The 27,149-nt window shown below is 35.7% G+C and overlaps 1 protein-coding gene across 2 annotated transcripts in view; it reads right to left on the reverse strand.

Annotated features, from left to right (window-relative positions):
- The window catches only part of DPYD (dihydropyrimidine dehydrogenase), an 878,551-nt gene that overhangs the window by 594,101 nt on the left and 257,301 nt on the right, over nucleotides 1-27,149 (reverse strand). For both annotated transcript variants that reach the window (XM_086717643.1, XM_025935274.2), the window contains one exon: nucleotides 8,147-8,343. In XM_086717643.1, the coding sequence (XP_086573769.1) occupies nucleotides 8,147-8,343 (197 nt within the window). The remainder of the gene's footprint in view (nucleotides 1-8,146; nucleotides 8,344-27,149) is intronic.

Raw genomic sequence — 27,149 nt, forward strand, 5'->3', positions numbered from 1 at the left:
GCTTCCGACTTCAGGTCAGGTCATGATCTTGCTATTAGTTTGAGCCCTGTGTTGGGCTCTGTGCTGAGAGTTAAGAGCCTGGAGCCTGCTTCAGAGTCTGTGTCTCCCTCTCTCTCTACCCTTCCTGTATTCGTGTTCTGTGTCTCTCTCTCAAAAATAAATAAACATTAAAAGAGTATTTTTTAAAAAAGAAAAAAGTCTTAAAAACACGAAAATTAAAACTATTTTTAGTATTTAATATATATATACATATATATTGCACAAATATACCAGTAGCTTGTTCAAATTCAAATCTGTAACTTTGAATTACTATGCTGTTTAGAATATTATTGGGTTGGTTCCAGATGATCTATAGAATATTTTTTTATAGTAAACCAATCTTCTATGAAAGCAGTAAGTATCCCAAAAGGATAGAGTCATTAAAAAGTAATCCTATTTAATATGAGTGCTCACTATTTGCACTTAAAAAACAAAAATGAGCACTAAAATATTATAATTTAAATAGTATAATAGTTTATGGAGTACCAAAGGTAAGGACAAATAAGTCTTCAATGTTTTATAGCAATAAAAAGGCTATAAACATTCATGAATATATACTAATTCATTTATTCAGTTATCTATTTATTCAATAAGCATTTACAAAGTACCAGACACAGCATTAGCTGTAGTGATTTGATGGTGAATTTTACCAAATTCCTATTTTCAGTATATTCTCATTCTGGTGGGGAAGGTTACATACACAGATAATTACAATAGAATGTAGTACATGCAATGAATGAGGTATATCCAGGCATTATAGCAATATATTTATAAAATAAATAAGTAATAGTTGAAGATGAGCCTACTGGATCATTCAATACCAAGTCTTTCAAAGTGCACACACAGATTTTTCATTCTTTGGAGACTTAAGAACATAACTATTCAATTAATTTCCATACATAAAACAATTAGCAAGATATGCTCAGTGCTATAGAAAATGCAAAGTATTAAACAGTATAAAATTAATGCCCTATATACAGGGGCTTTCCATCTAGTTAGGAAATAAGATTATACGTGAGAGTAAATTTGGGCCTAAGTCAGAGATAAAAATCACTTAAGCTGACTTGTGGACTCTAGCCATACTACCTAGGAAGTCATGATAATACTCTGCACCACGGAGGGCCCTTGGAGGGTATTAGAATATTCCACCCCCCAAAAAAATGTCACTTTGGTATAAGGATTACTTTGAGCAGAAGGCAACTGAGAAGAAGGAGATATGAGAAAAGCTCTCTGCCCCCCTAATATCTGCCTAAAAGCAGGACATAAATTTACAAAGGTGTATCTCTATTTCCCTACCAGTAAGGGCAGAACTCTTAATCACCAGGAGATAATTCTAGACCCTTTTTAGCCCCAAAACAGGCTAATAAGACTAAAAAGAATCTACATTACAAACCTTACTAAATAACCCTTATATTCCATGAATTTTCCTCATATATCTACCTTCCCACCCCTAGAAAGTTTGTTGCCTCTAAAAGCCTAAAGCCTTTTCCTTTGTCTTGCCATCTCGCAAATTTATTGTTCTTCGTTAAGAAGCTATATAAACCTCAGGTTCTATCTTTTTGATAGAACCTCAAGTTCTATCATCACTATGTTCTTCTATTTGTATGAATGATACATGTATTAGTGAACTGTTTTTCTTATTAATCTGTCTTTTGTCTGCTTATTTCACAGGCCCCGCCAAAGAACCCAAAAGGGTTGGGTATATTTTTTCCTACTCTATGGCCCGAAAGGCTACACAGAAAGATTCTTAAATATTAAGAATTGTATGTGGACACAGACACCTAGCCTTGATAGGCATGGGGCTTTGTGTGAGAGAAACTGGAAATGGACTAAAGTTGGGTCTGATGAAGTTTCTCAAAAGGCTGGACAAGAGAACAAAATAATGAGCTGTGAATAACGAACTTCAGCCAAATAAACCAACCATAGCAAGGCAACATCCAGATACATTGTGAGGCATAGTACCTTCCCTTGACTAAGCCCTAACCTAAAATTTTTATGGTATTTCAGTAAGTTTATGGTACAAAAGAAGAAAAACTTATGCTAGTGAAGGCAAATAGTTGTTATTTAAGAAATAGCTCTGAAAGAAAGGCTACGACTTTTCTGTTGATCACAAAGAAAGAAAGGATGACATTACCCAACCCAGCAGGAGGAAACACAAGCAAAAAAGAAATATAACTTTGAAAGCTGAAGTAGGCATTGGAGTAAATGGAATGCCAGGCTGCTGTGGCTTCAGCAACTTTGGTTAGATCCTCATACTGCCCTGAAAGCATTGTAGCCAATATTTACCACAGTGCTTAGCAAAAGCATTAAGCAAATAACTGTGTAGGATATCTCCAAGGATATCCTACAGGAAGTAAGTGGAAGGTGAGATACTCAAAAAAAGTTGGTTAGATTTGGTTATTAACGAGTAGACAGGGGATAGGGAGATGATTGTGGATAGTTATAAATGTGACATATTTATATACACCAATGGATGAGATCAGCAGACAGATGGGAGATATATACACATACACAGTACAATGTGACAAATGTAAAATATCACTGTGAACAAGAGTGTTTCAAAAGAGGGGAGGCTTATTGTGGGATGAGATAATCAGGTAGATGACATGTGACAAATGATCAGCTTTCAGTTAAGTGAAGAAGAGGGAAGGCATCAGAGGACAAAGAAAATGGCAAGGAGGAGGAACAGAAAGGGGAGGAGGAAAAAAGTACACATGCTGTGATCAGGGAATGACAATGGAGCAGAGGGGTTTCAGGAGGCTTTAGCAGAAACACCACAGCCCTGTAGTCAGGTATTTTGAGTATTAGATGAATTCCTCCCTGTTTCGGAGCTTTAAATGTCATCTACATGTGATGAATCTTATATTCTTATCCTCAGACCATAATTCCAGCCTTTTATGTTCACTTGAATGTCTAACAGGTATCTCAGGTTCATCAGGCCCCAAATTAAACTTTGGGTCTTCCACCCCAACACTGGATCTCAGACAACTCCATTTTATGAGTTGCTCAAGCCCCAAATTCCATCATCTCTATTCCCTAGCCCAGGTGCAGGCCATAAGGGGGCGTAATGATTTAGACTAAACAGTTACAATACTGATTAAAATAAACCTGCTTTGTAATTTTTTTAAATTTTTTTTTAATGTTCATTTATTTTTGACAGAGAGAGACAGAGCATGAGCAGGGGAGGGGCAGAGAGAGAGGGAGACACAGAATCCGAAGCAGGCTCCAGGCTCTGAGCTGTCAGCACAGAGCCCGACGCAGGGCTCGAACTCACAGAATGTGAGATCATGACCTGAGCCAAAGTCGGACGCTTAACCGACTGAGCCACCCAGGTACCCCAAAATAAACCTGCTTTGTATTTTCACCTTGAGCTGCTTTCAACAGTGTCACTGATATCCTAAACACAGTCTCCCTGTCCCTACCCACCCCCCCCAAAATCTCTGGTAGATCTAAATTCTAAATAATTGCTATGGTTGCTGTAGAGTTCTAGTAATATGTGAATAAGCTTTAAATTGCCCCATTTTTATTACCCATTCTTAGTAAACATTGAGTTCTATAAGGAAGTTAATGTGAGAAATCCCAGTTAAACAGTGGCCACTGGCACATACTGATTTAGCTGAAAGCATTCCTTGTTCCAACTACCACAGGCAGCATGTGTCTCCATCCCTTACTAGGACATACACTAATGTTTAAACAGTCGGTTTGGAACTGATAAAATGATAGCACATGAAGCAATATGATTTACATCAACTCTAATTTTGGGCAACTATGAGGCTTTTGTGCTTCAAATTAAAATAGTGAGGGGCGCCTGGGTGGTTCAGTCAGTTAAGTGACCGACTTCAGCTCACGTCATGATCTTATGGTTTGTGTGTTCCAGCCCTGTGTTGGACTCTGTGCTGACAGCTCAGAGCCTGGAGCCTGCTTCAGATTCTGTGTTCTCCCTCTCTCTCTGCTCCTTCTCCACTCATGCTCTCTCTCAAAAATAAATAAACATTGGAAATAACATTTTTTAATTAAAAAAATAGTGAAACAGTGTGAGCTATATCTTTAATATTGAAATTACTTCAATTGTTAATGTTTTTTATAGGAATGAATCAAAATAGTTTTTATTACTGATTATTATGATTTTTATTGAAAATTACTTTATTGCATAGATTAGAGAATAAGTATATTAAAAAAAAATCTACTCCAGGCATTAAATATGCTACCATACCACTAAACTGCCAGTTAAAAAACAAACAAACCTTAATGCATTTATCATCACCTGACATATTCTATATTTGGTTTATTGTTTGTTTATTGTCTGCCTTCCCATTACTAGAGTGTAATAATCCCCACGAGAAGAGGTACTTTGTTCTGTCCACTTCTGAGCTCTAGTGCCTGAGATTATGACCAGCGCATAGGAGATCAATAGATATTGAAGGGAGGAAGGAAGAGAAGAAGGAAAGGAGAGAGGGAGGGAGTGAGAGAGGGAGGAAAGGTAACATCACATCATGGCTTTTAATACCAAGCCAGAATCATGTCTCAGATTATGGGGAGCTACTGAGAGATTACAAGTAGAAGGGTGACATAACCAGTTTTGGAAACTGTTAGAAAAATGAATTTGAAAAAGACAAATCAGGAAGCAAAGAGATCCATTTGGAGGCTATACAGGTACAGCAAGTGAGATGTTAGGGGCATAGAGGTGGAGAGGTGAGAGGATATTTTAAAAGTATTCACAAAATACAAATTGCCAGGACACTGAAGAGTGGTGCAGATAATTCCCATTTGTTTTGGTGATGCCCTCCACTGAGAGACCAAACTCAGGAAGAGGTGTAATATTGATTGGTCTGGTGAAATTTATAAGAGATGTCCAGGGTTTGAATGTATGACCAGGACAGAGAGAGAGGTTAGGACAAGTACAGATTTTAAAATAATTTTCCTGTAAGTGGTAACTGACCATGAGAGTAAATGAGATCACTGGCAAGACCACATGGTAAGACAGGGGATAAAAGAAAGGAAGACAGAATTTGATTGGAAGGATTATTTCCTAAGTTTGTTGTGCTTAAGAAAACAAACTTTTATTCCTCCACTTGTACTCTTTTAACCATCTAAAGTGTTGACAGAAATTTTCCTTATGGGAACCATAAATTCTTGGGGCGCCTGGGTGGCTCAGCCGGTTGAGTGTCCAACATCGGCTCAGGTCATGATCTTACAGCTCGTGAGTTCAAGCCCCGCATCGGGCTCTGGTGCTGACAGCTCGGAACCTGGAGCCTGCTTCAGATTCTGTGTCTCCCTCTCTCTCTGTCCCTAATCCACTCGCATTCTGTCTCTCTCTCAAAAATAAATAAACATTAAAAAAACTTTTTTAATAAATTCTTTAGTACCACCAGTGGAGTATCAGAAACCTAAACAAACAAACAAAGAAACAAAATCATTCTTCTATGTTCATGCTGCTTTCAAGTAAATGGAATTTACCTATAACAACTCCCACTCTTTTCATAATACTATTTATTATGATAAAGGTACCACACTGTAAATTTGTGTTACATCACACTTGTACTCAAAATAATTCCTATTGCTATAACCATTTCACCTAAACCCCATTTTTCTTTATTGTCAATCAATATGAAATACAATAAATGTGGTGAAAATGTGTGAAATAACTAAAATAAACCATTGCTCTGGCTATACTACACCTAGCAAAAATGTTAGAATTCATGTGTACTAATTTTTAAAGGGAAAAGACAAAATCAAAAGGATACACATGCATGCACACTTACAGTCTGTTAATACCGTCTTTATTTATCTTTGTTACCATAATATGAAGCCCTTTAACCTTTTTAAACTCAAGTCCTGAAAAAAGAAACCACAAGGAGAGGAAAGCAAAACTACTGATTATTTTAATATTGTTGCCACATCAAAAAAAAAAAAAAATCAATCAATTGTGTTCAATGGAATAGGGATTAAGTCCTTGCTATCTTTCACCAACTCTAGTGATTTTTTTAAAAGTGGTTGTGATACTAATTCACCAGGGATAAAAGAATCTGTTTGGATGCAAAGGAGAAGGAAAGATAAAACTTGACACAATCTCTTTAAGCAATTGATTTCAAATACAAAGCTAATTTAATCTTTTTAGCCACTTTGAAGGTATAAGAGAATGAGAGGCATCTGTAAGTGAAAAAATAAATTAACAGGAAAGGGTTGTGGTTGTAATGCCGGCTAAATTCCAATGTCAGTTTTTATAATCCTGTAACAGTGGCACATAATGCCTCTTCCATGGGATGGTCCAAATAAGACTAATTAAACATTTTATATTGTCCCTAGATACTGGGAACATTCAAAGGCAAAGGAAAGAAAACAAATCAAAAAAGAATTAAAAAAAAAACAAAGATCATTAATCCAGGAGAATCTGTCCCATTAGAAAATGTTCAGCAAATATGTAAAAGCACAAGTTTAGTGTTAGTTTATATGATTTAGAAATTCCTACTCTGCATTTGAGTTACAAAGAGATGGAGATGCTAGCTACCATAATAATATGCCAAAATTGCCGACACAGAATAATTCACAAACCAGGCCTGTCCCATGTGAAATGCAATTAAAGGGCAAAAAGATTTTTCCTAGCCTATTAGGGTATACAACAATTAAGTTCATATTTTTTAAATTAGCTCACATATTCATTGATGTGTATAATTGAAAAAAATGTACAATGCTTATACATATGTTGCTAATAGATTATGTTTTTCCTAATTAATAAAGCTGCGGTAAAACACCATTAAAAAGATAGTCTAAATCATTCCAGCAAAATAATATATTAGGTATTTTACATTCCAGGAGTAAATAAAAACTTTACAAACTATGTGTAATCCCTTAAAACTCATAGTGGTGAAACATCAATACAGAAAAAATAATTATTTCTTGACAATCAGGTTATTTTTTTCTTCAGTTTATGCTTTAATAGGTTTTCCTATTATATGATACCTTGGCTTGATGATTCAGTCAAATAGTTTTATATTAATGCAAGCTTATTTTGGGTTCATATAGTCATTTGACCAATATGAAATTTTACAATTATTGACATATTTATAGGTGTCATAAAATATAAAAAAACATAACCACAAATTTTAGTCATAATTTGATTAAATGTATTCTGTGATTATTAAATATGATAAATTTACTTTAAAAGTAGCTATTAAGTAGCTATTAAATTTAAATGTTAATACAACAACAGATATGCCAAATGACAGTATTTTATGTCATTACTTTCTAATGCAAGATGACACATTTATGAAAAATAACAAATTGAGTAGTATTAACTTTCCATCCAAATTCTTTCTCATTTTTATATCAAATGTTTTAAGTAATTTGCATTTCCTACTTATAATAAATTTTATTTCATTCTAATCACAAATGTAATGTATGTCCACTATAGAGTTCTATCTACTTTAAATGAAGCAAACTTCTCCACCTAATTTCTAAGTGTGCTTTGAATATCTGAAAGTGATACAAAGTAAATATTTTCCCATTTCAATGAATGAATCTTCATGGGAATAAAAGGCTGTGAGTCCTGATTTATAATCACGATGCTGATTAATATTAAATATTAGTAAGGTATTTATGAAATAAAACTGCATATGCGTACATTAAAATGGACCAATTTTAGTAGACTCTGACATGATTTTAATCAAATGCAAATCTAAAGAGATTTCAAATTAAAAATATGTGAGCAGGCAAACATGACTACGTATACAACAAAATGAATTATCCAGGTATTCTACAGACCTACGTTTTTCCCATCTTTAATTTCTATAATTTTCAGACATATCTCCATTAAAGGACAGATTTACAGGGATGAAATAAGTTTTCATATGACAGCTTCTTCTATCCATAAAATATTTTGCTGAGATTTATCATAAATTCACAGAAACTAGACAGAGAAATTTTTAAATAAATACTGCTTAAAGCCAACTAAAGTGAATAATGAAATCAAAATCGAGCATTTGGAAAAAGAACATTTAAAATACCATCTGTGAGCCTGAAGTTCCTATATGATTATGAATCAACAATATTCATAATTTTTACCTCATCATTTTTAATACTTTAAACGTGAAAAAAATGTAGGCATTACCTTAAACCACCAACGTATTCTTGTTTTTCAAAGATAGTGATGTCAGAGTAGCCTAATCGAGCCAAAAAGGAAGCACAACTTATACTTGCAGGCCCAGCACCAAAAAGAGCAATTTTTGCAGAATAGGCTTCAGGCATTTTTTCGGGGGGAGGCAGAGAAGGATCTCGAATTTGTGTGATATTCATTGTTTTGAAAACCTATGGAGAAATCAAATGCCATGGTTAAAAATTATAAACTAACTTTTACAACTTCAAATATGCTTTAATGTTTCAAACGCACTAGTGTTTTAAATAAAAACAGGAAGTATATTTTCAGTATTAATACAGTATCATTAGAAGTTGCATTGGGTCAAGTAGATGACATCCTATGCTTGACTCTTTCTCAATCTTTGGAATTCCTTTCCTGGTCACACATCCTATAGGAAGCATTTTGGCTCACTTTCTTTACACCCACTTCTAGGCCAAGTTAAGTGCTCCTCCTCTGAAGTCCTATAGTATATGTTGCATGCCTCTAACATAATTCCTTACAAATGTATCTATTTATGTGTCATGTTTCCATGTTAGTCAGTAGAACATTTTTGTTCCTTGAGTTAGAGACCATATCCTTTATAAACACACACACACATATAACTTACTATGTTAAATGGAATGTTACATGTTGTATGTTTTAGGTATTTTAAAAAACATGTTACCATTGTACTACCAGCAGTTAGTACTAATCTGGCACATAGAAAACATTCAGTAAATAATTTGCTGATGCCTGCTTCTGATTATAATAGATTAGCCTCTGAAGGATAACTTTTTAAAATATTTTGAAAGCATTAGAGAGCTACCTGAAGCTAACCACACTAGAGGGGTCAGTCAAGATCTCAAGAGAAAATAGAGAAGAAGAAAAGTGAGATGACAGTTCAGGGTTACTTTTACCCTGGGGATAAAACCACCTCATAGCAGAAAGAGGAAAGCTCTGAATCTAGGAGAGGACCACAGCTCAGAAAAGACAGCAAGAGAGACTGTGGGAATATCCTAGGACTAGAGAGATACAGGGTTTGGGGAATGTAAGAGGCCAGAAACCAGAAGCAGAAGAAAGTGAAGAAAAATAAGCTTCTTAAACTGCACAGGATAAAAGGCTAAGAATCTACACAGAACATCTCTGCAAAGAAGAGGGGAACTTTCTATACTCTGATGGCCCAGAGGAAATAAAAATGAGTGTAGTAGCAGCTAAAGAAGGAAGATCCCTAGTAAACAGTCAGTTAGAATTCTTGGAGAGCTCTTCTCTACAAGTGGCACAAACCAGACATAGACAAGCAGCCTGAATCAACTCAGCTCTTGTGAATGAGGGTGATTAGTCCTCACTGTATTTGTTCACTAAATGATAGGATAGACCTTCTGTGGAGAGTAATAAGTCAATCACAGCATTTACAAATTTTCATACACACTACCTCGTTTTGGTAAAAATAGGCTAGGCTTGTCAACAACTAATAACTAAAAACTGCCTAGAAATAAGAAAATAGAGATGCATATAAAATCCAGGTAAGTGTAGTTATCACAGATTTTAGAATAACCAGAATTAATATGTTAAAAAATACATAATAAGAATGTGAACTTTACCAGGAAACTGGAGTTAAAAAAACAAAGAAATATGAGAAGAAAAAAAGTGAACATTAAAAAAACAAAACAAACTAAACACATGTATTTGACAGCAGATTGAACAGGTGAGCAAAAAGGGCAAGAGGACTAAAGATGGGACTGTAATAACTATCTACACCAAAGCATGGAAAAATAGGAAGGAAAATACAGAAGGAAAACTATAACAACAACAAAAACCAAACATGAAAGAAAAAGGACAACATATACAGAGCTAATATACACATAATTGGGATCAGAGGACATACACATAATTGGGAGAGGACAGAAAATGAGACAGTAGTAATATTTCAAGAGAAATAGACCAAGAACTTCCCCAAAATAATGAAAGACGTGAAAGCAATAAGTTCTAAAACCTTTAAAAAGGTAGAAATAAGGAAACTCATGCAGGTCACAGTAAAATTGCTGTGGACCAAGGTGAGAAAAACAAAGCATTGAAAGCAACAAAAAAACAAAGACACCGTACTGTCAACAAGCAACAAAAAGGGCTGAAAGTTTTTCTCTCAAAAGAATTGATGGAAGTCAGAAGACAATAAAATGGTATTTTTTGAACAGTGAAAGAAAATATCTTCTACCAGGAATTCTATTCAGAAGGAAAATATCCTTCAAATGTGAAAGTAACAAAGAAACTTGCAGGGAATATTTATTGGCAACAATAAAAGATTTGCTGAAGAATATTAGATGAAGTTCTTCAGAAAGAAAGCATATCACAGATGGAAACTCTGAAATTCAGGAAGGCATAAAGGGCACTGAAAATTATAAATATGTGGGTAAATGTAAATGACATTGACTGTTTAAAGTAATAAAGTCACATGGGGTTTATGATAATTGAAAACTGAAATACATGATGAAAGTATGAGAGATTGAATGAAAGTACACTAGTGTGTAGGAAGTAGTAAAAATATCAACATTTATTAGGCTGCAATTGATTAAGGATGCATATTGTACAACTATAGTAACTACTAAAAGAATACTATTACTAATAACTAAATTGTTGAGGGGAAAGTAGAATTTTAAAAATATGTTATTAATACAAAAGAAATAAATGAGAGAAAATTCATGTAATAGAAGGGCAGAGTGGGAGAGGAGAAAGCAGAAAACAAGTAGTAAGAAAGTGAATATAAATACATACATATGAATAATTACATTAAATGTAAATGGGTCAAAATTATAATTAAAATATTAAGGTTATATTATATGTATATAGATATAGATATAGATATACATCATAAGCACAAAGACACAAAAAGGTATAGAAGATGAAAAAAGTTATTCTATGCAAACACTAACCAAAAGAAAGCTGGTATAGGTATATCATTATCTGACATATTAGACTTTAAGGCAAAATGCATTACTAAAGTTAAATAATAATAAAAAGTCAATCGGCCAGCCAGAGTTTTCAATACTAAATCCATAGGTACCTGATAACAACTTCAGAACGTGTATGTTAAATAACTGAAATTAAAATAAAAAACTTTTAAAAATAACAAAATTTACTAGCATTTATAAGCTAACATTGCATGCTAACAAAGTTTAGAAGCAGAAAACATGATTTTTTTTAAAAGAATCATTTATTGCTGATATCTTAAACAGAATATAGTCTAATGTGATTACCTAGGCCAAAAAGTTTATAATTTGAAGTTCAGCTGTGATAAACAGAATAGAATTTTTGAAATGTCTTTCTTGTCTCACCCAGAAGCAAGAGATAGTTTAGTTTTGAGACACTGAATATATGCAACACAAGTTTTACCCAATGGTATGCAAATAAAGTAGTAATTATCCAATAATATACAATACATATCAAATTTCACCTAAGGACATTTTAATCATTTTTCAATTAACCTTTAAGTGTTTAAACCAAATAAATGTATCTATTGAAACTGTGCCAGTACCCAACAAAGAGTTGGAAGCTCTTAGGGGGTTTGAAGAAATGAAAGCAACCATATTCCTCAATACATAGAACACCAAAGACATGTACAAGAATGCGAATCATTAGCCTCTGAACTAGGCACCCCAGGCTCTGCAGCTTATGAACTAGTTAATACATACTCAATATCCTACCTTGCTCAATACACTAATTTATGAATTAATATTATTCTTTTTCCTGCTTTTTTTAATTATAATTGTTTATTGCACTGATTTTCTCCCTTGGTTTTGTAGCAGGTTGTATTGAAAACTTGATAGTTTTCTATTGAAGTGGATATTTGAATGAAATTTTGTGAATTTTATCACAAATAATAGTAGTATGTTTTAAGAGGTCTGACCTTAAAATTAGACTGCTTGGGGTTGAGTCTTGATTTCCATCATTCTCATGGTGTATGGTATTGAACAAGTCACTTAACATACTTATGCCTGTCTCCTCAAAATGTAAAGTGAGGTTAGAAATATCTATCTTGGAGGGCTACTATGAGGATTAAGTGAGTTAATTCAGGTAAAGCACTTTAGAAAAGTGCCTGGCCACTTAGCAAACGTTATTTCCTAATTCACCTAGTGTTCAAACTTTGTGAGATAGAACTGTCCAATATGGTAGCTAGTAGCCACAAGTGACTATTCAAATTTATATTAAATTCATCATAATTAAATAAAATTTGGAATTTAGTTCTTCAGTAACAGTAGCCATATTTCAAGTGTTCAATAAATACATGTGGCTAGTTGGCTAATGTATTAAAGAACATTTTCATGATTGTAGAAACTTGAATTTACAACATACAGTGTAAGAGAAATAATCTCAAGAGCATCATTAAGATAAAAATGAACTACAAAATTATGATTCAAGGAGTTTTTAGTATTTGTTACATTTGTTTTTGACATGATTTATATGATTATACGGTTATAAAACTTAATTTTTCATAATGGTTGTACTTAACAACCAGCTCATGAAATTCCTGAAAATTTAATCACCCTCTTAAGTTCTGGTCCAATCTGGCTTAAGCACATTGTTGTACTCAGGAAATATGTGATGGTTCATGTTTTGTTTTTTTTAACTTCTGACATGATTGCATCAGCATCATGCCCAAACTTTGAGATATATCAGCTACACTTTTCAACTTCCTCAAGACTGGAAGGAATAAGTGGACCTCTACATTTCTAAAACAGTGGTGTTCAACTTCTTTTCAACTAAAATACACAAAATGAACAGTTTCGTATGTACACAATATACTTCCATGAAGTAGCCTGATTGTGACAGAATGTTTTTAAAAATTGGCTAGGACTTTACCCGGAAGATGGCGGCGTAGGAGGACGCTGGGCTCACCGCGCGTGCTGTTGATCACTTAGATTCCACCTACACCTGCCTAACTAACCCAGAAAACCGCCAGAGGATTAGCAGAATGGAGTCTCCAGAGCCAAGTGCAGATGAGAGGCCCACGGAAGAGGGCAGGAAGGGCAGCGAGGCGGTGCGTGCTCCACGGACTGGCGGGAGGGAGCCGGGGTGGAGGGGCAGCCTGCCGGCCAAGCAGAGCCCCCGAGTCTGACTGGCACAAGCGGAGGGGCTGGACGGAGTGTGTTCCGACAGTAAGCGTGACTTAGCGTCTGGGAGGTCATAAGTTAACAGCTCTTCTCGAAAGTGGGAAGGCTGGAGGACAAAGGAAGGGAGAGTTGCTGAGCCCCCGGAGGACAGAGCTCAGCTTGGCAGGGAACAAAGGCGCTCACCAGCGCCATCTCCCTCGCCCATCCCCCAGCCAAAATCCCAAAGGGAACCAGTTCTTGCCAGGGAACTTGCTCGCTCCGCACAAACACCGAACTCTGTGCTTCTGTGGAGCCAAACCTCCGGCAGCGGATCTGACTCCCTCCCGCTGCCACAGGGCCCCTCCTGAAGTGGATCACCTAAGGAGCAGCGAACTAAGCCTTCCCCTCCTGCCCCCCGTGCACCTTGCCTACCCACCCCAGCTAATACGCCAGATCCCCAGCACCACAAGCCTGGCAGTGTGCAAGTAGCCCAGACGGCCACCCCACCCCACAGTGAATCCCGCCCTTAGGAGAGGGGAAGAGAAGGCACGCACCAGTCTGACTGTGGCCCCAGCGGTGGGCTGGGGGCAGACATCAGGTCGGACTGCGGCCCCGCCCACCAACTCCAGTTACACACCACAGCACATGGGAAGTGCCCTGCAGGTCCTCACCACTCCAGGGACTATCCAAAATAACCAAACGGAAGAATTGCCCTCAGAAGAATCTCCAGGAAATAACAACAGCTAATGAACTGATCAAAAAGGATTTAAATAATATAACAGAAAGTGAATTTAGAATAATAGTCATAAAATTAATCACTGGGCTTGAAAACAGTATGGAGGACAGCAGAGAATCTCTTGCTACAGAGATCAAGGGACTAAGGAACAGTCACGAGGAGCTGAAAAACGCTTTAAACGAAATGCAAAACAAAATGGAAACCACCACGGCTCGGATTGAAGAGGCAGAGGAGAGAATAGGTGAACTAGAAGATAAAGTTATGGAAAAAGAGGAAGCTGAGAGAAACAGAGATAAAAAAATCCAGGAGTATGAGGGGAAAATTAGAGAACTAAGTGATACAATAAAAAGAAATAATATATGCATAATTGGTATCCCAGAGGAGGAAGAGAGAGGGAAAGGTGCTGAAGGGGTACTTGAAGAAATAATAGCTGAAACTTCCCTGAACTGGGGAAGGAAAAAGGCATTGAAATCCAAGAGGCACAGAGAACTCCCTTGAGACGTAACTTGAATCGATCTTCTGCACGACATATCATAGTGAAACTGGCAAAATACAAGGATAAAGAGAAAATTCTGAAAGCAGCAAGGGGTAAACGTGCCCTCACATATAAAGAGAGACCTATAAGACTCATGACTGATCTCTCTTTTGAAACTTGGCAGGCCAGAAAGAATTGGCACGATATCTTCAGTGTGCTAAACAGAAAAAATATGCAACCGAGAATCCTTTATCCAGCAAGTCTGTCATTTAGAATAGAAGGAGAGGGGCGCCTGGGTGGCGCAGTCGGTTAAGCGTCCGACTTCAGCCAGGTCACGATCTCACGGTCCGTGAGTTCGAGCCCCGCGTCGGGCTCTGGGCTGATGGCTCAGAGCCTGGAGCCTGTTTCCGATTCTGTATCTCCCTCTCTCTCTGCCCCTCCCCCGTTCATGCTCTGTCTCTCTCTGTCCCAAAAATAAATAAACATTGAAAAAACAAAAATTTATAGAATAGAAGGAGAGATAAAGGTCTTCCCACACAAACAAAAACTGAAGGAATTTGTCACCACTAAACCAGCCCTACAAGAGATCCTAAGGGGGACCCTGTGAGACAAAGTACCAGAGACATCACTACAAGCATAAAACATACAGACATCACAATGACTCTAAACCCGTATCTTTCTATAATAACACTGAATGTAAATGGATTAAATGCGCCACCCAAAAGACATAGGGTATCAGAATGGATAAAAAAAAACAAGACCCATCTATTTGCTGTCTACAAGAGACTCATTTTAGACCTGAGGACACCTTTAGTTTGAGAGTGAGGGGATGGAGAACTATTTATCATGCTACTGGAAGCCAAAGGAAAGCTGGAGTAGCCATACTTATATCAGACAAACTAGACTTTAAATTAAAGGCTGTAACAAAAGATGAAGAAGGGCATTATATAATAATTACAGGGTCTATCCGTCAGGAAGAGCTAACAATTATAAATGTCTATGCACCGAATACCGGAGCCCCCAAATATATAAAACAATTACTCATAAACATAAGCAACCTTATTGAGAAGAATGTGGTAATTGCAGGGGACTTTAACACCCCACTTACAGAAATGGATAGATCATCTAGACACACGGTCAATAAAGAAACAAGGGCCCTGAATGAGACATTGGATCAGATGGACTTGACAGATATATTTAGAACTCTGCATCCCAAAGCAACAGAATATACTTTCTTCTCGATGCACATGGAACATTCTCCAAGATAGATCATATACTGGGTCACAAAACAGCCCTTCATAAGTTTACAAGAATTGAAATTATACCATGCATACTTTCAGACCACAATGCTATGAAGCTCGAAATCAACCACAGGAAAAAGTCTGGAAAACCTCCAAAATCATGGAGGTTAAAGAACACCCTAGTAACGAATGAGTGGGTCAACCAGGCAATTAGAGAAGAAATTAAAAAATATATGGAAACAAACGAAAATGAAAATACAACAATCCAAACGCTTTGGGACGCAGCGAAGGCAGTCCTGAGAGGAAAATACATTGCAATCCAGGCCTCTCAAGAAACAAGAAAAATCCCAAATACAAAATCTAACAGCACACCTAAAGGAAATAGAAGCAGAACAGCAAAGGCAGCCTAAATCCAGCAGAAGAAGAGAAATAATAAAGATCAGACCAGAAATAAACAATATAGAGTCTAAAAAAACTGTAGAGCAGATCAACGAAACCAAGAGTTGTTTTTTTGAAAAAAATAAACAAAATTGACAAACCTCTAGCCAGGCTTCTCAAAAAGTAAAGGGAGATGACCCAAATAGATAAAATCATGAATGAAAATGGAATTATTACAACCAATCCCTCAGAGATACAAACAATTATCAGGGAATACTATGAAAAATTATATGCCAACAAATTGGACAACCTGGAAGAAATGGAGAAATTCCTAAACACCCACATTCTTCCAAACTCAATCAGGAGGAAATAGAAAGCTTGAACACACCCATAACCAGCAAAGAAATTGAATTGGTTATCAAAAATCTCCCAACAAATAAGAGTCCAGGACCAGAAGGCTTCCCAGGGAAGTTCTACCAGACGTTTAAAGCAGAGATAATACCTATCCTTCTCAAGCTATTCCAAGAAATAGAAAGGGAAGGAAAACTTCCAGACTCATTCTATGAAGCCAGTATTACTTTGATTCCTAAACCAGACAGAGACCCAGTAAAAAAAGAGAACTACAGGCCAATATCCCTGATCAATATGGATGCAAATAAGATGATCACCATGATCAAGTGGGATTCATTCCTGGGATGCAGGGCTGGTTCAACATTCGCAAATCAATCAACGTGATACATCACATTAATAAAAAAAAAAAGAGAAGAACCATATGATCCTGTCAATCAATGCAGAAAAGGCCTTTGACAAAATCCAGCACCCTTTCTTAATAAAAACCCTTGAGAAAGTCGGGATAGAAGGAACATACTTAAAGATCATAAAGCCATTTATGAAAAGCCCACAGCTAACATCATCCTCAACGGGGAAAAACTGAGAGCTTTTTCCCTGAGATCAGGAACACGACAGGGATGCCCACTCTCACCGCTGTTGTTTAACATAGTGCTGGAAGTTCTAGCATCAGCAATCAGACAACAAAAGGAAATCAAAGGCATCAAAATTGGCAAAGATGAAGTCAAGCTTTCGCTTTTTGCAGATGACATGATATTATACATGGAAAATCCGATAAACTCCAAAAGTCTGCTAGAACTGATCCATGAATTCAGCAAAGTTGCAGGATACAAAATCAATGTACAGAAATCAGTTGCATTCTTATACACTAACAATGAAGCAACAGAAAAACAAATAAAGACACTGATCCCATTCACAATTGCACCAAGAAGCATAAAATACCTAGGAATAAATCTAACCAAAGATGTAAAAGATCTGTATGCTGAAAACTATAGAAAGCTTATGAAGGTAATTGAAGAAGATATAAAGAAATGGAAAGACATTCCCTGCTCATGGATTGGAAGAGTAAATATTGTCAAAATGTCAATACTACCCAAAGCTATCTACACATTCAATGCAATCCCAATCAAAATTGCACCAGCATTCTTCTCGAAACTAGAACAAGCCATCCTAAAATTCATATGGAACCACAAAAGGCCCCGAATAGCCAAAGTAATTCTGAAGAAGAAGACCAAAGCAGGAGGCATCACAATCCCAGACTTGAGCCTCTACTACAAAGCTGTTATCATCAAGACAGCATGGTATTGGCACAAAAACAGACACATAGAACAATGGAATAGAATAGAAACCCCAAAACTAGACCCACAAAAGTATGGCTAACTCATCTTTGACAAAGCAGGAAAGAACATCCAATGGAAAAAAGACAGTCTCCTTAACAAATGGTGCTGGGAGAACTGGACAGCCACATGTAGAAGGTTGAAACTAGACCACTTTCTCACACCATTCACAAAAATAAACTCAAAATGGATAAAGGACCTGAATGTGAGACAGGAAACCATCAAAACCCTAGAGGAGAAAGCAGGTAAAGACCTCTCTGACCTCAGCCGTAGCAATCTCTTACTCGACACATCCCCAAAGGCAAGGGAATTAAAAGCAAAAATGAATTACTGGGACCTTATGAAGATAAAAAGCTTCTGCACAGCAAAGGAAACAACCAACAAAACTAAAAGGCAACCAACGGAATGGGAAAAGATATTTGCAAATGAAATATCAGACAAAGGGCTAGTATCCAAAATCTATAAAGAGCTCACCAAACTCCACACCCGAAAAACAAATAACCCAGTGAAGAAATGGGCAGAAAACATGAATAGACACTTCTCTAAAGAAGACATCCGGATGGCCAACAGGCACATGAAAAGATGCTCAACGTCACTCCTTATCAGGGAAATACAAATCATAACCACACTCAGATATCACCTCACGCCAGTCAGAGTGGCCAAAATGAACAAATCAGGAGACCATAGATGCTGGAGAGGATGTGGAGAAACAGGAACCCTCTTGCACTGTTGGTGGGAATGCAAATTGGTGCAGCCGCTCCTGAAAGCAGTGTGGAGGTTCCTCAGAAAATTAAAAATAGACCTACCCTATGACCCAGCAATAGCACTGCTAGGAATTTATCCAAGGGATACAGGAGTACTGATGCATAGGGGCACCTGTACCCCAATGTTTATAGCAGCACTCTCAACAATAGCCAAATTATGGAAAGAACCTAAATGTCCATCAACTGATGAATGGATAAATAAATTGTGGTTTATATACACAATGGAATACTACGTGGCAATGAGAAAGAATGAAATATGGCCTTTTGTAGCAACGTGGATGGAACTGGAGAGTGTGATGCTAAGTGAAATAAGCCATACAGAGAAAGACAGATACCATATGGTTTCACTCTTATGTGGTTCCTGAGAAACTTAACAGAAACCCATGGGGGAGGGGAAGGAAAAAAAAAAAAAAAGAGGTTAGAGTGGGAGAGAGCCAAAGCATAGGAGACTGTTAAAAACTGAGAACAAACTGAGGGTTGATGGGGTGTGGGAGGGAGGGGAGGGTGGGTGATGGGTATTGAGGAGGGTACCTTTTGGGATGAGCACTGGGTGTTGTATGGAAACCAATTTGACAATAAATTCATATATTGAAAAAAAAAAAGAAACTGCTGAACAGAAAAAAAAAAATTGGCTAGAAGTGAACAGATCCATACACATGGGGGAGGGGGGTGTTGATATACAACAAAATACTTTAGAAACCTAAGTAATGTGAATCATTTATATATCCAAAATTGTCATTTTATAAAAGAAAGTAATTAACATTATCTAATAAAGTAAATGCTAAACTGTGTTTACAATAACAAATCTTGTGATATTTTTTAAGATTACTAATCCGTAGATAGTATGGGTGGAAAAAATAATTCATGCTATTGATTAAATAGCATAAATTAATCTTGTCCTGAAACTTAGTCAATTAAAACAAATTTAGAAAATTTAAGAATGTTAATAAATAAATGGTAATAAGGCACATTTTTCATTTCCTTTTTTAAAAGTAGTTCAGTCTTCAAATAAATGTAACTAAAATTATAAATAATTCATAAATAAATGCTATATTAAGTCCACTTATTTACAATATCAAAAGAACATTTCCTAATAGATTTCTTGAAGTGTAATTCCCATTGTTTCATAATACAACAAAAACTTAATCCAAGACAACTGAGCCCTTTAAGTGAGAAAGATAACTTTTTTAAAACAAACTTCAGCTGTCATTCCTTTTATTAATTTTCTAACATTTACTATCTAAGCAAAAGATTCAGGTGTCTAAGGAAGTTAATAATACAGACAAATAGGTTAATCAATGTCACAAGGAAGTAAATTAAGTATTTAAAGATGCATAGAAATTATGCCCAATACGTATTTCCCTACACTAATAAAAAGGCCAATATTCACTCAGCATATACTGTGTGCCAGGCTTTATACTAAATCTCTATACAGATGTTCTCATTTAGTCTTCAACAATTCTGTTATGGTGGTACAGTTATTATTTCCATTTCCCAAATGGAAATTCGATTTCACAAAGTAAGGATTTTATGCTGAGACTAATCTACTCCATTGGCCTGAACTCTTCTTACACACTGTCATTGTCAAATTTTTATAGTGGTTTTCAATAAGAAATCATTATGTTTCATATATATATAATCATATATTTCAGTATGAAATGCATAACTCAAAAAAATAACTATTACATGAATTTATCTCTCCTAAGTCTTACAATAGCCAGCAACAAAAGTTGGCTATACTTAATAAATTAAATTGAACTTACAAGCCAACAACTGCTAATGAAGTGTTTGAAAACACGGCACTACGTATGCCATTTGGTTCCCTATCATGCTATTCTGAGACAAGAAACTAAGGTAGTCAGTTGCATCAAGAGGAACGTGATATTATTTATACTCAATCAAATATTTTATATTTATATCCTTTTAAAAGTGTTCCTTTTCCTACCAATGCTCTTAGAGTATTTTAAGATTATTTTGCTTTTCATCAGGAGTACATAACAAACATTTATAGAGCGCTAAAATATAACAAGCACTGTGTTATAGAAAGCAATAAAAAGGTTTTGAAGTAGCCCTAAAAGAGCTGGTTGGGGGCTGATTACTGGGTTTATGGCTGTTAAAATTATTTTTATTATTTTTTAATGTTGTATATAGTTCTTGAGAGAGAGACAGAGACAGAATATGAGTGGAGGAAGGGCACAGACAGAATGAGACACAGAATTGCAGCAGGTTCCAGGTTCTGAGCTGTCAACACAGAGCCCAACACAGGGCTCGAACTCACAAACCCCAAGATCATGACCTGAGCAGAAGTCAGTTGCTTAACCAAATAAGCCACCCAGGTGACCCTAAAATTATGCTTTGACTATCTCCTGGGCACTTTGCTATGAACTTTACATAATTTTTTTTTCACTTAGCATAGCTTACAATCTGACTTTCCCTATAGATTATGAAGTAATCAGAGGGTTTTCCCCTCCCATCTGTAATCCCAAGGCATAGTAAAATTCTACCACATAGTAAGCATCCAACAAGATTTGGGTGAATTTCAAAATTCCTGAACTCCTGTGACAGACTCCAACAAATGAGTAATAGTAACCAAGGAAATACATTTCTCTCTCAGTGATACAGAAAGACAGTTATTTATAAACAGATATCTTTCTTGAGAAACATTTTAAAGTAGATTTCTGTGCATAAATCACCCTGTGATTTCTGACCTTTCACTCATCTGGAAAGTGTGTATTTCTTTCATCATTCCAAGTTGATTTTACTTTACTAGCATTTTGTCCAGAATTTCCATATTATTTTGAGGCAATGGAGAGATTATCCTGATTTTAAAAAGGAGAACATTGAGACAGAGAGACCATGGGATTTCTTCCTAAGCCTCCTCACATACTGGAGACAGAAACAGCTTAATTTTCTAATCATTATATAACAGTGCTCTCTAAATGAAAAAGAACATAACATGGCAAATGCAAGGATATTTACCAATTCTGATTAGAGGATAACTCTCATTTGAATACTTCTTACTTTCTAAAATGGCACATAATGAAAATCACCATAAATGTTTGGTAGCTATAATTCTTCCTCAATTACTCTATTTATTATTATTAACCAAGCAACAGCAAAAATAAACTACGGTAAAATGTAGACAAATAAAATATCCTTGGAAATTCTGGAATACCTCTACTAGTTGAAGGATGAATTATATACAGGTGGTTGTATTCTGTGCACGTCTTAAGTTTATATTTTTGTGAGTATTTAACTTGATTTCACTATAAAATAAAACACAATTTGTGATAGTTCCAAAAAGGATATTATGTCATCAGTTGAGGTCTAAAAAATCTTAATAAAAGTAATAGATTTTTATTTGGCTGATTTCAGTTTCCTTGAGTTTTTTAACAGTATTACAGCCTGGTTACCTTTTGAAATGAAGAGATTATTATTTTTGCAACCAAAGTAAGTTACCTCAAATTACATGCCTTCTAGGAGATGCTTCTATATAATCTGCTTTGTAACTTGCTTCCTTTTCTAAAAGAAGTCAAAAGAAATACTGAGTACATACTATTCGTTTTAACCATCCCTTGAGAAGAAAATTCTTAGGCTACATCAGAGTTTTCTTCACCACATTAAACAAGGGACACCAAAAGTAGAAACTTTGTTTCAAATGTATGAGGAAAAAAAGAAAAACTCCATGCCATGGAAAATTTTCAGTTATTAAAATTATTAATAAATTAGTAATTCTTAAGAATTTTATTTCATTATCTTCTTACTACTAAAATGAACATTATTGTGAGATATTTCTGGTATGGTAAAAATACTATGTGATCTGAGATCAGACTATTCTATCCCATTCGATTTCCACTTTAATTCAGCAAATATTTTACTTGCCCTCTATGTACTAGAAAGTAGCATGAATGAGACATAGATCCTCTAATGAGTAGCTCTCTGGGTAACAGAGTATTCATATGTCTTAAATATAGAAAAATTATCACAATCAATCTGACACACGTATGATTCATTTTTACATATGATGCTCTTGGAGCTCATGAGAAGGAAAATTCACTTAGATGAAAGGAAAGATAATACCTGAGCCAAATCTCTAAAAAAAAAAAAAAAGGTCACATGTTATCTTGGAGACTTCATCTCTCTAAATGTCAGCTCTAAAATTAAGGGAGGAATAATTACCTCAGCAATTTATTGTGAAGACTGAATGAATCAATGATGATAACCTCCTGAAATTAATGCCTTCTCTTTATCTCTTCTAGGTGTTTAACATTTATATCTCCAGTCCTAACAGTTTTCAAAGCTAGGTAAGATTGCTCATTTTATAGAGAATGGAATTCACACCTAAGTCATTATTCTTACATTATAGTTCATATTTTTATTATAAGTACACTGTATGTTATATTTGAGATTTGAGGCTGCAATTGAATTAAATGGTTGAAGTTGACCAAATACAATTTGAAAACATAGGTGTTTAGTTCAGTTATGAGCAACTTTACTGATCCAAAATCATATGCAGGTTCAGATTAACCAGTACATGTATTATTTTGCCTTTAGGATTTGCTAATGATATTCTCTGTGCCTTGAATGTTTACCCACTCTTGACTTTGCTGCATTTGATAAACACCTTTAAGGACCAAGTTTAAATTTCACTTCTCAGCTCAAGTTCCTCTCCCTGCTAGGCTACCTATTAGGTTTCCTAGCTACTGGCTCCCATAGTACAGTCTCACTGCTCCCTCTCAGCAATTCATTGTAATTTGCTTGTTTAATTGTCTTTCTTTCTCACAAGGCATAAATTCCCCAAAGGCTAGTATCATTCCTATCTTCTTCATCACTGTATCCTTTGAACCCAGACACTGCTTAGTACCTAGTCAGTCACTACAAATGTTGGTGTTGGAAAGTAAAGCTGCCAGGGGCCAAGCAATCCATGTTACTGCTTACTGGGGACAAGAGGATAGCAGAGAGGCAAAAGAAAGGGGTGATGAAATGGTGGACTAGAGGGATCCTCCCCAGTGCTATCTGCTTCAGTTGATTATTTTGTATGTATATGATTTTGGGGGGTAACAGCAGTAATGATTAACTATGGAGCCAATGCCACTTGTAAGCAAATGAATAATAGAATAAAAGAATAGTAATTAGAAGGCAGTCATAATTAAAACTGCCTTGTTTTAACAAACTACTGATTGTTACATGATATGCCATACAAGCATTTACTAAACGATTTTCAAAGAGCCAGATTTTGTTTTGTAGATCATCTTTATTTTTCCTTTTATGTCCTATTTCATTATTTTTCTATTATTTCCATTTCCTTTCTCCTATTTTTTTTTAGAATTTACCACCACCTCTACCACCACACCCATCCCCACTCCAATTTGCTCTCCTTCTAGCTCCTTAAGATAGACATTGCCTTAAATTTTCCTGTTATACACACTTAACACCACAATGTATTTTCATATAAAAAAAGATTTCTCTGCACTTAATAGGTTGTCAGTGAAAGTTTTCATTCAAGTCTAAATATTGTATAATTTCTATTGTGATGAATTCTTTAACCCATAAATCATTTATGAATGTGTTTTTTAAATTTCCAGACAAAAATTTGTTATTGTTTCATTTTTATAATATTTTTATTTTTTATTTCTAATTAATTATGTTATAGAAAAAATATAATCCATACATACTTATTTGGAAATATATACATAATTCTTCTGACCTAGTGCATGGTCAATTTTGAAAAATTTTACACAAGTATGTGAAAAGGTTGTAATCACTATATTAGAACAGGGGGTACAGGAACCTTTTAAATCAATGTAATAAGCCTTATTCAAATAAACCTTATTAATTTGGGGTAAGGTAATAAACCTTATTAATTTGTCATGTGTATACAGTTTATGAATGTCACATATTTTAAGCCATTCTTTTTTCATTTTCTACTTTTGTTACATATTAATAACAGTACACTAGCTTTCTTTTTTTTTTTTTTTAATGTTTATTTCTGAGAGACAGAGAGACAGTGGCAGAGGGACAGAGAGAGAGGGAGACACAGAATCCGAAGCAGGCTCCAGGCTCTGAGCTGTCAGGACAAAGCCTGACACGGGGCTCGAACCCACAAACCGTGAGATCGAGACCTAAGCTGAAGTCGAACGCTTAACCAACTGAGCCACGCAGGCACCCCAGTACACTAGCTTTCTTATGGTTAGTGTTTGCATAGTGTATCTTTTTTCAACCATGTTATTTTCAAGCTTACTGCTAAGGTCTTTCTCTTCTAAGATATCCCATAATTGCTTAGTATTTATTTTTAATCTATACTAGTCCCTTATGTTTTAATACACAAACTTAATAAATATAAGTTATTGTGGCTAATTATATATTTGGATGTATTTCTACTATCCATTTTATGTTTCCTATTTATCATGCTTTTTCTTTGCTTCTCTCTCTTTTGTGTTCTATTTTTGCTATCTGGTCTCTGGCTAAACTGTGTTCTACCCACCTACCTCTTTTTGTTTCTATGATTGTTTGAAAGTTACAGATTCTATTTCCCTATTTTTTGTGATTAGCTTTAAATTTTTAACATATATATTTCAATGTTTTTAAAAACATATTCTCAAGTTGTGAAGTACTCCCTTCTCCTCCCAACATAAAAGACAGTTAACTACCCACTATACTCTCCCACATGCCCCTCACACACCTTCCTTGTCAATACTGTATAAAATTTTATTGCTATTTTTATTTTACCATGCTAAAATAAGTTTTATTATTACTTTACACTATTTAATTAAATTTGCCACATTTTGCTGCTTTCTTTGCTCATTATTATTTGTTGCATCTCTCTTTCATTCATAGTTCCTTTCATTCAAACTGAGGAATAGCTCATTTTTAGTAGTTCTTATAACAAGGTAAATAATAAGCCACCTTAGATTTAAAATGCCTGAAAAGTATTTTTATTAATGTTCTTTGTTAAAGAAGTAATAAGGTTCTTTATCTTAGGCCATTAAAAATACTGTGTTCTGTGTTTCTCACATCAATTAATACTGATAGAAAAGTCTGGGGTCCGTTTAATTGTTACTTGGTTTTAAAGCAATCTTTTTTATTGTTTTATGGAAGCTCTGATTCTTTTGTGATCCTCACTATTATACTTTTCCTTTCTTTATATCTCTTTACTATACTCTGGTTGAATTTCTCAGACCTGCTTTTTTTTTTTTTTTTTAGTTCCCCAATTATATCTGTGTCTATACCCACTTCTAAATTTAACTTTTTATTGGTATTTATGTTTCAACAAATATTTTCAATAAATTATTTTTCATATCAAACTTGTTGTTTTTTATAATTGTATCTTATTTTCATGCCTATTGTTTTATGCTTTTTTAAAAGGCCGGATTATGTTATTATTTGTGGTTCATCAGGATACAGTCAGCATCTCTGGGTTGAGTCTTGATTATCACTGGTAGCATTAGCCCTTCTAATGTAGTTTTTTTCCTATTTTTTTAAAAGTCTCAACATGGGGCTGGAACTCATGACCCCAAGATCAAGACCAGAGCTGAGATCAAGAGTCTGATGTTGAACTGACCGAGCCACTCAGACATCCCTCTTCTAATGTAGCTTTGAACTTTTTGTTTGACTTATTTTAAGTGGGATTTTTCTGTTGCTGCATTTTCTCTCTTATATCAAATGTGTGGTGATTCCCACCTAGCAATACCCCTCCTTTTCCTTCAAACTAAAGAACCAGGTTTCTTACTGGTAGCCCAGAGCTCCAGTCCCCAGGCAATACTTAGAGATATCACAGAAGCAAGTTACTGTGTCAATAGGCACATGCTTAAACCACTGGGGAATGATTTCTAACTCGACACATCTCCAAAGGCAAGGGAATTAAAAGCAAAAATGAACTATTGGGACCCCATTATGATAAAAAGCTTCGGCACAGAAAGGAAATAATCAACAAAACTAAAAGGCAACTGATGGAATGGGAAAAGATATTTGCAAACGACATATCAGATAAAGGGCTAGTATCCAAAATCTATAAAGAACTCACCAAACTCCACACCCGAAAAACAAATAATCCAGTAAAGAAATGGGCAGAAGACATGAACAGACACTTTTCTAAAGAAGACATCCAGATGGGGGCACCTGGGTGGCTCAGTTGGTTAAGTGTCTGATTTTGGCCCAAGTCATGATCTCATGGTTTTTGAGTTCAAGCCCCGCATCAGGCTCTGTGCTAACAGTTCAGAGCCTGGAGCCTGCTTTGGATTCTGTGTCTCCCTTTCTCTTTGCCCCTCCCCTGTTCTCTCTCTCTCTTTCTCTCTCTCTCAAAAATAAATAAATATTTTTAAAAAAGACATCAGATGGCCAACAGACACTTGAAAAGATGCTCAACGTCACTCCTCATCAGGGAAATACAAATCAAAACCACACTGAGATACCACCTCACACTTGTCAGAATGGATAACTTTAACAACTCAGGAGACTATAGATGCTGGAGAGGATGTGGAGAAATGGGAACCCTCTTGCACTGTTGCTGGGAATGCAAAATGGTGCAGCCACTCGGGAAAATAGTGTGGGGTTCCTCAAAAAATTAAAAACAGATCTACCCTATGACCCAGCAATAGCACTGCTAGGAATTTATCCAAAGGATACAGGAGTGCT

The sequence above is a fragment of the Puma concolor genome, chromosome C1 (assembly GCF_028749965.1).
Source record: "Puma concolor isolate L17-30 chromosome C1, mPumCon1.1.hap2, whole genome shotgun sequence".
In the NCBI taxonomy this organism is placed as follows: Eukaryota; Metazoa; Chordata; class Mammalia; order Carnivora; family Felidae; genus Puma; species Puma concolor.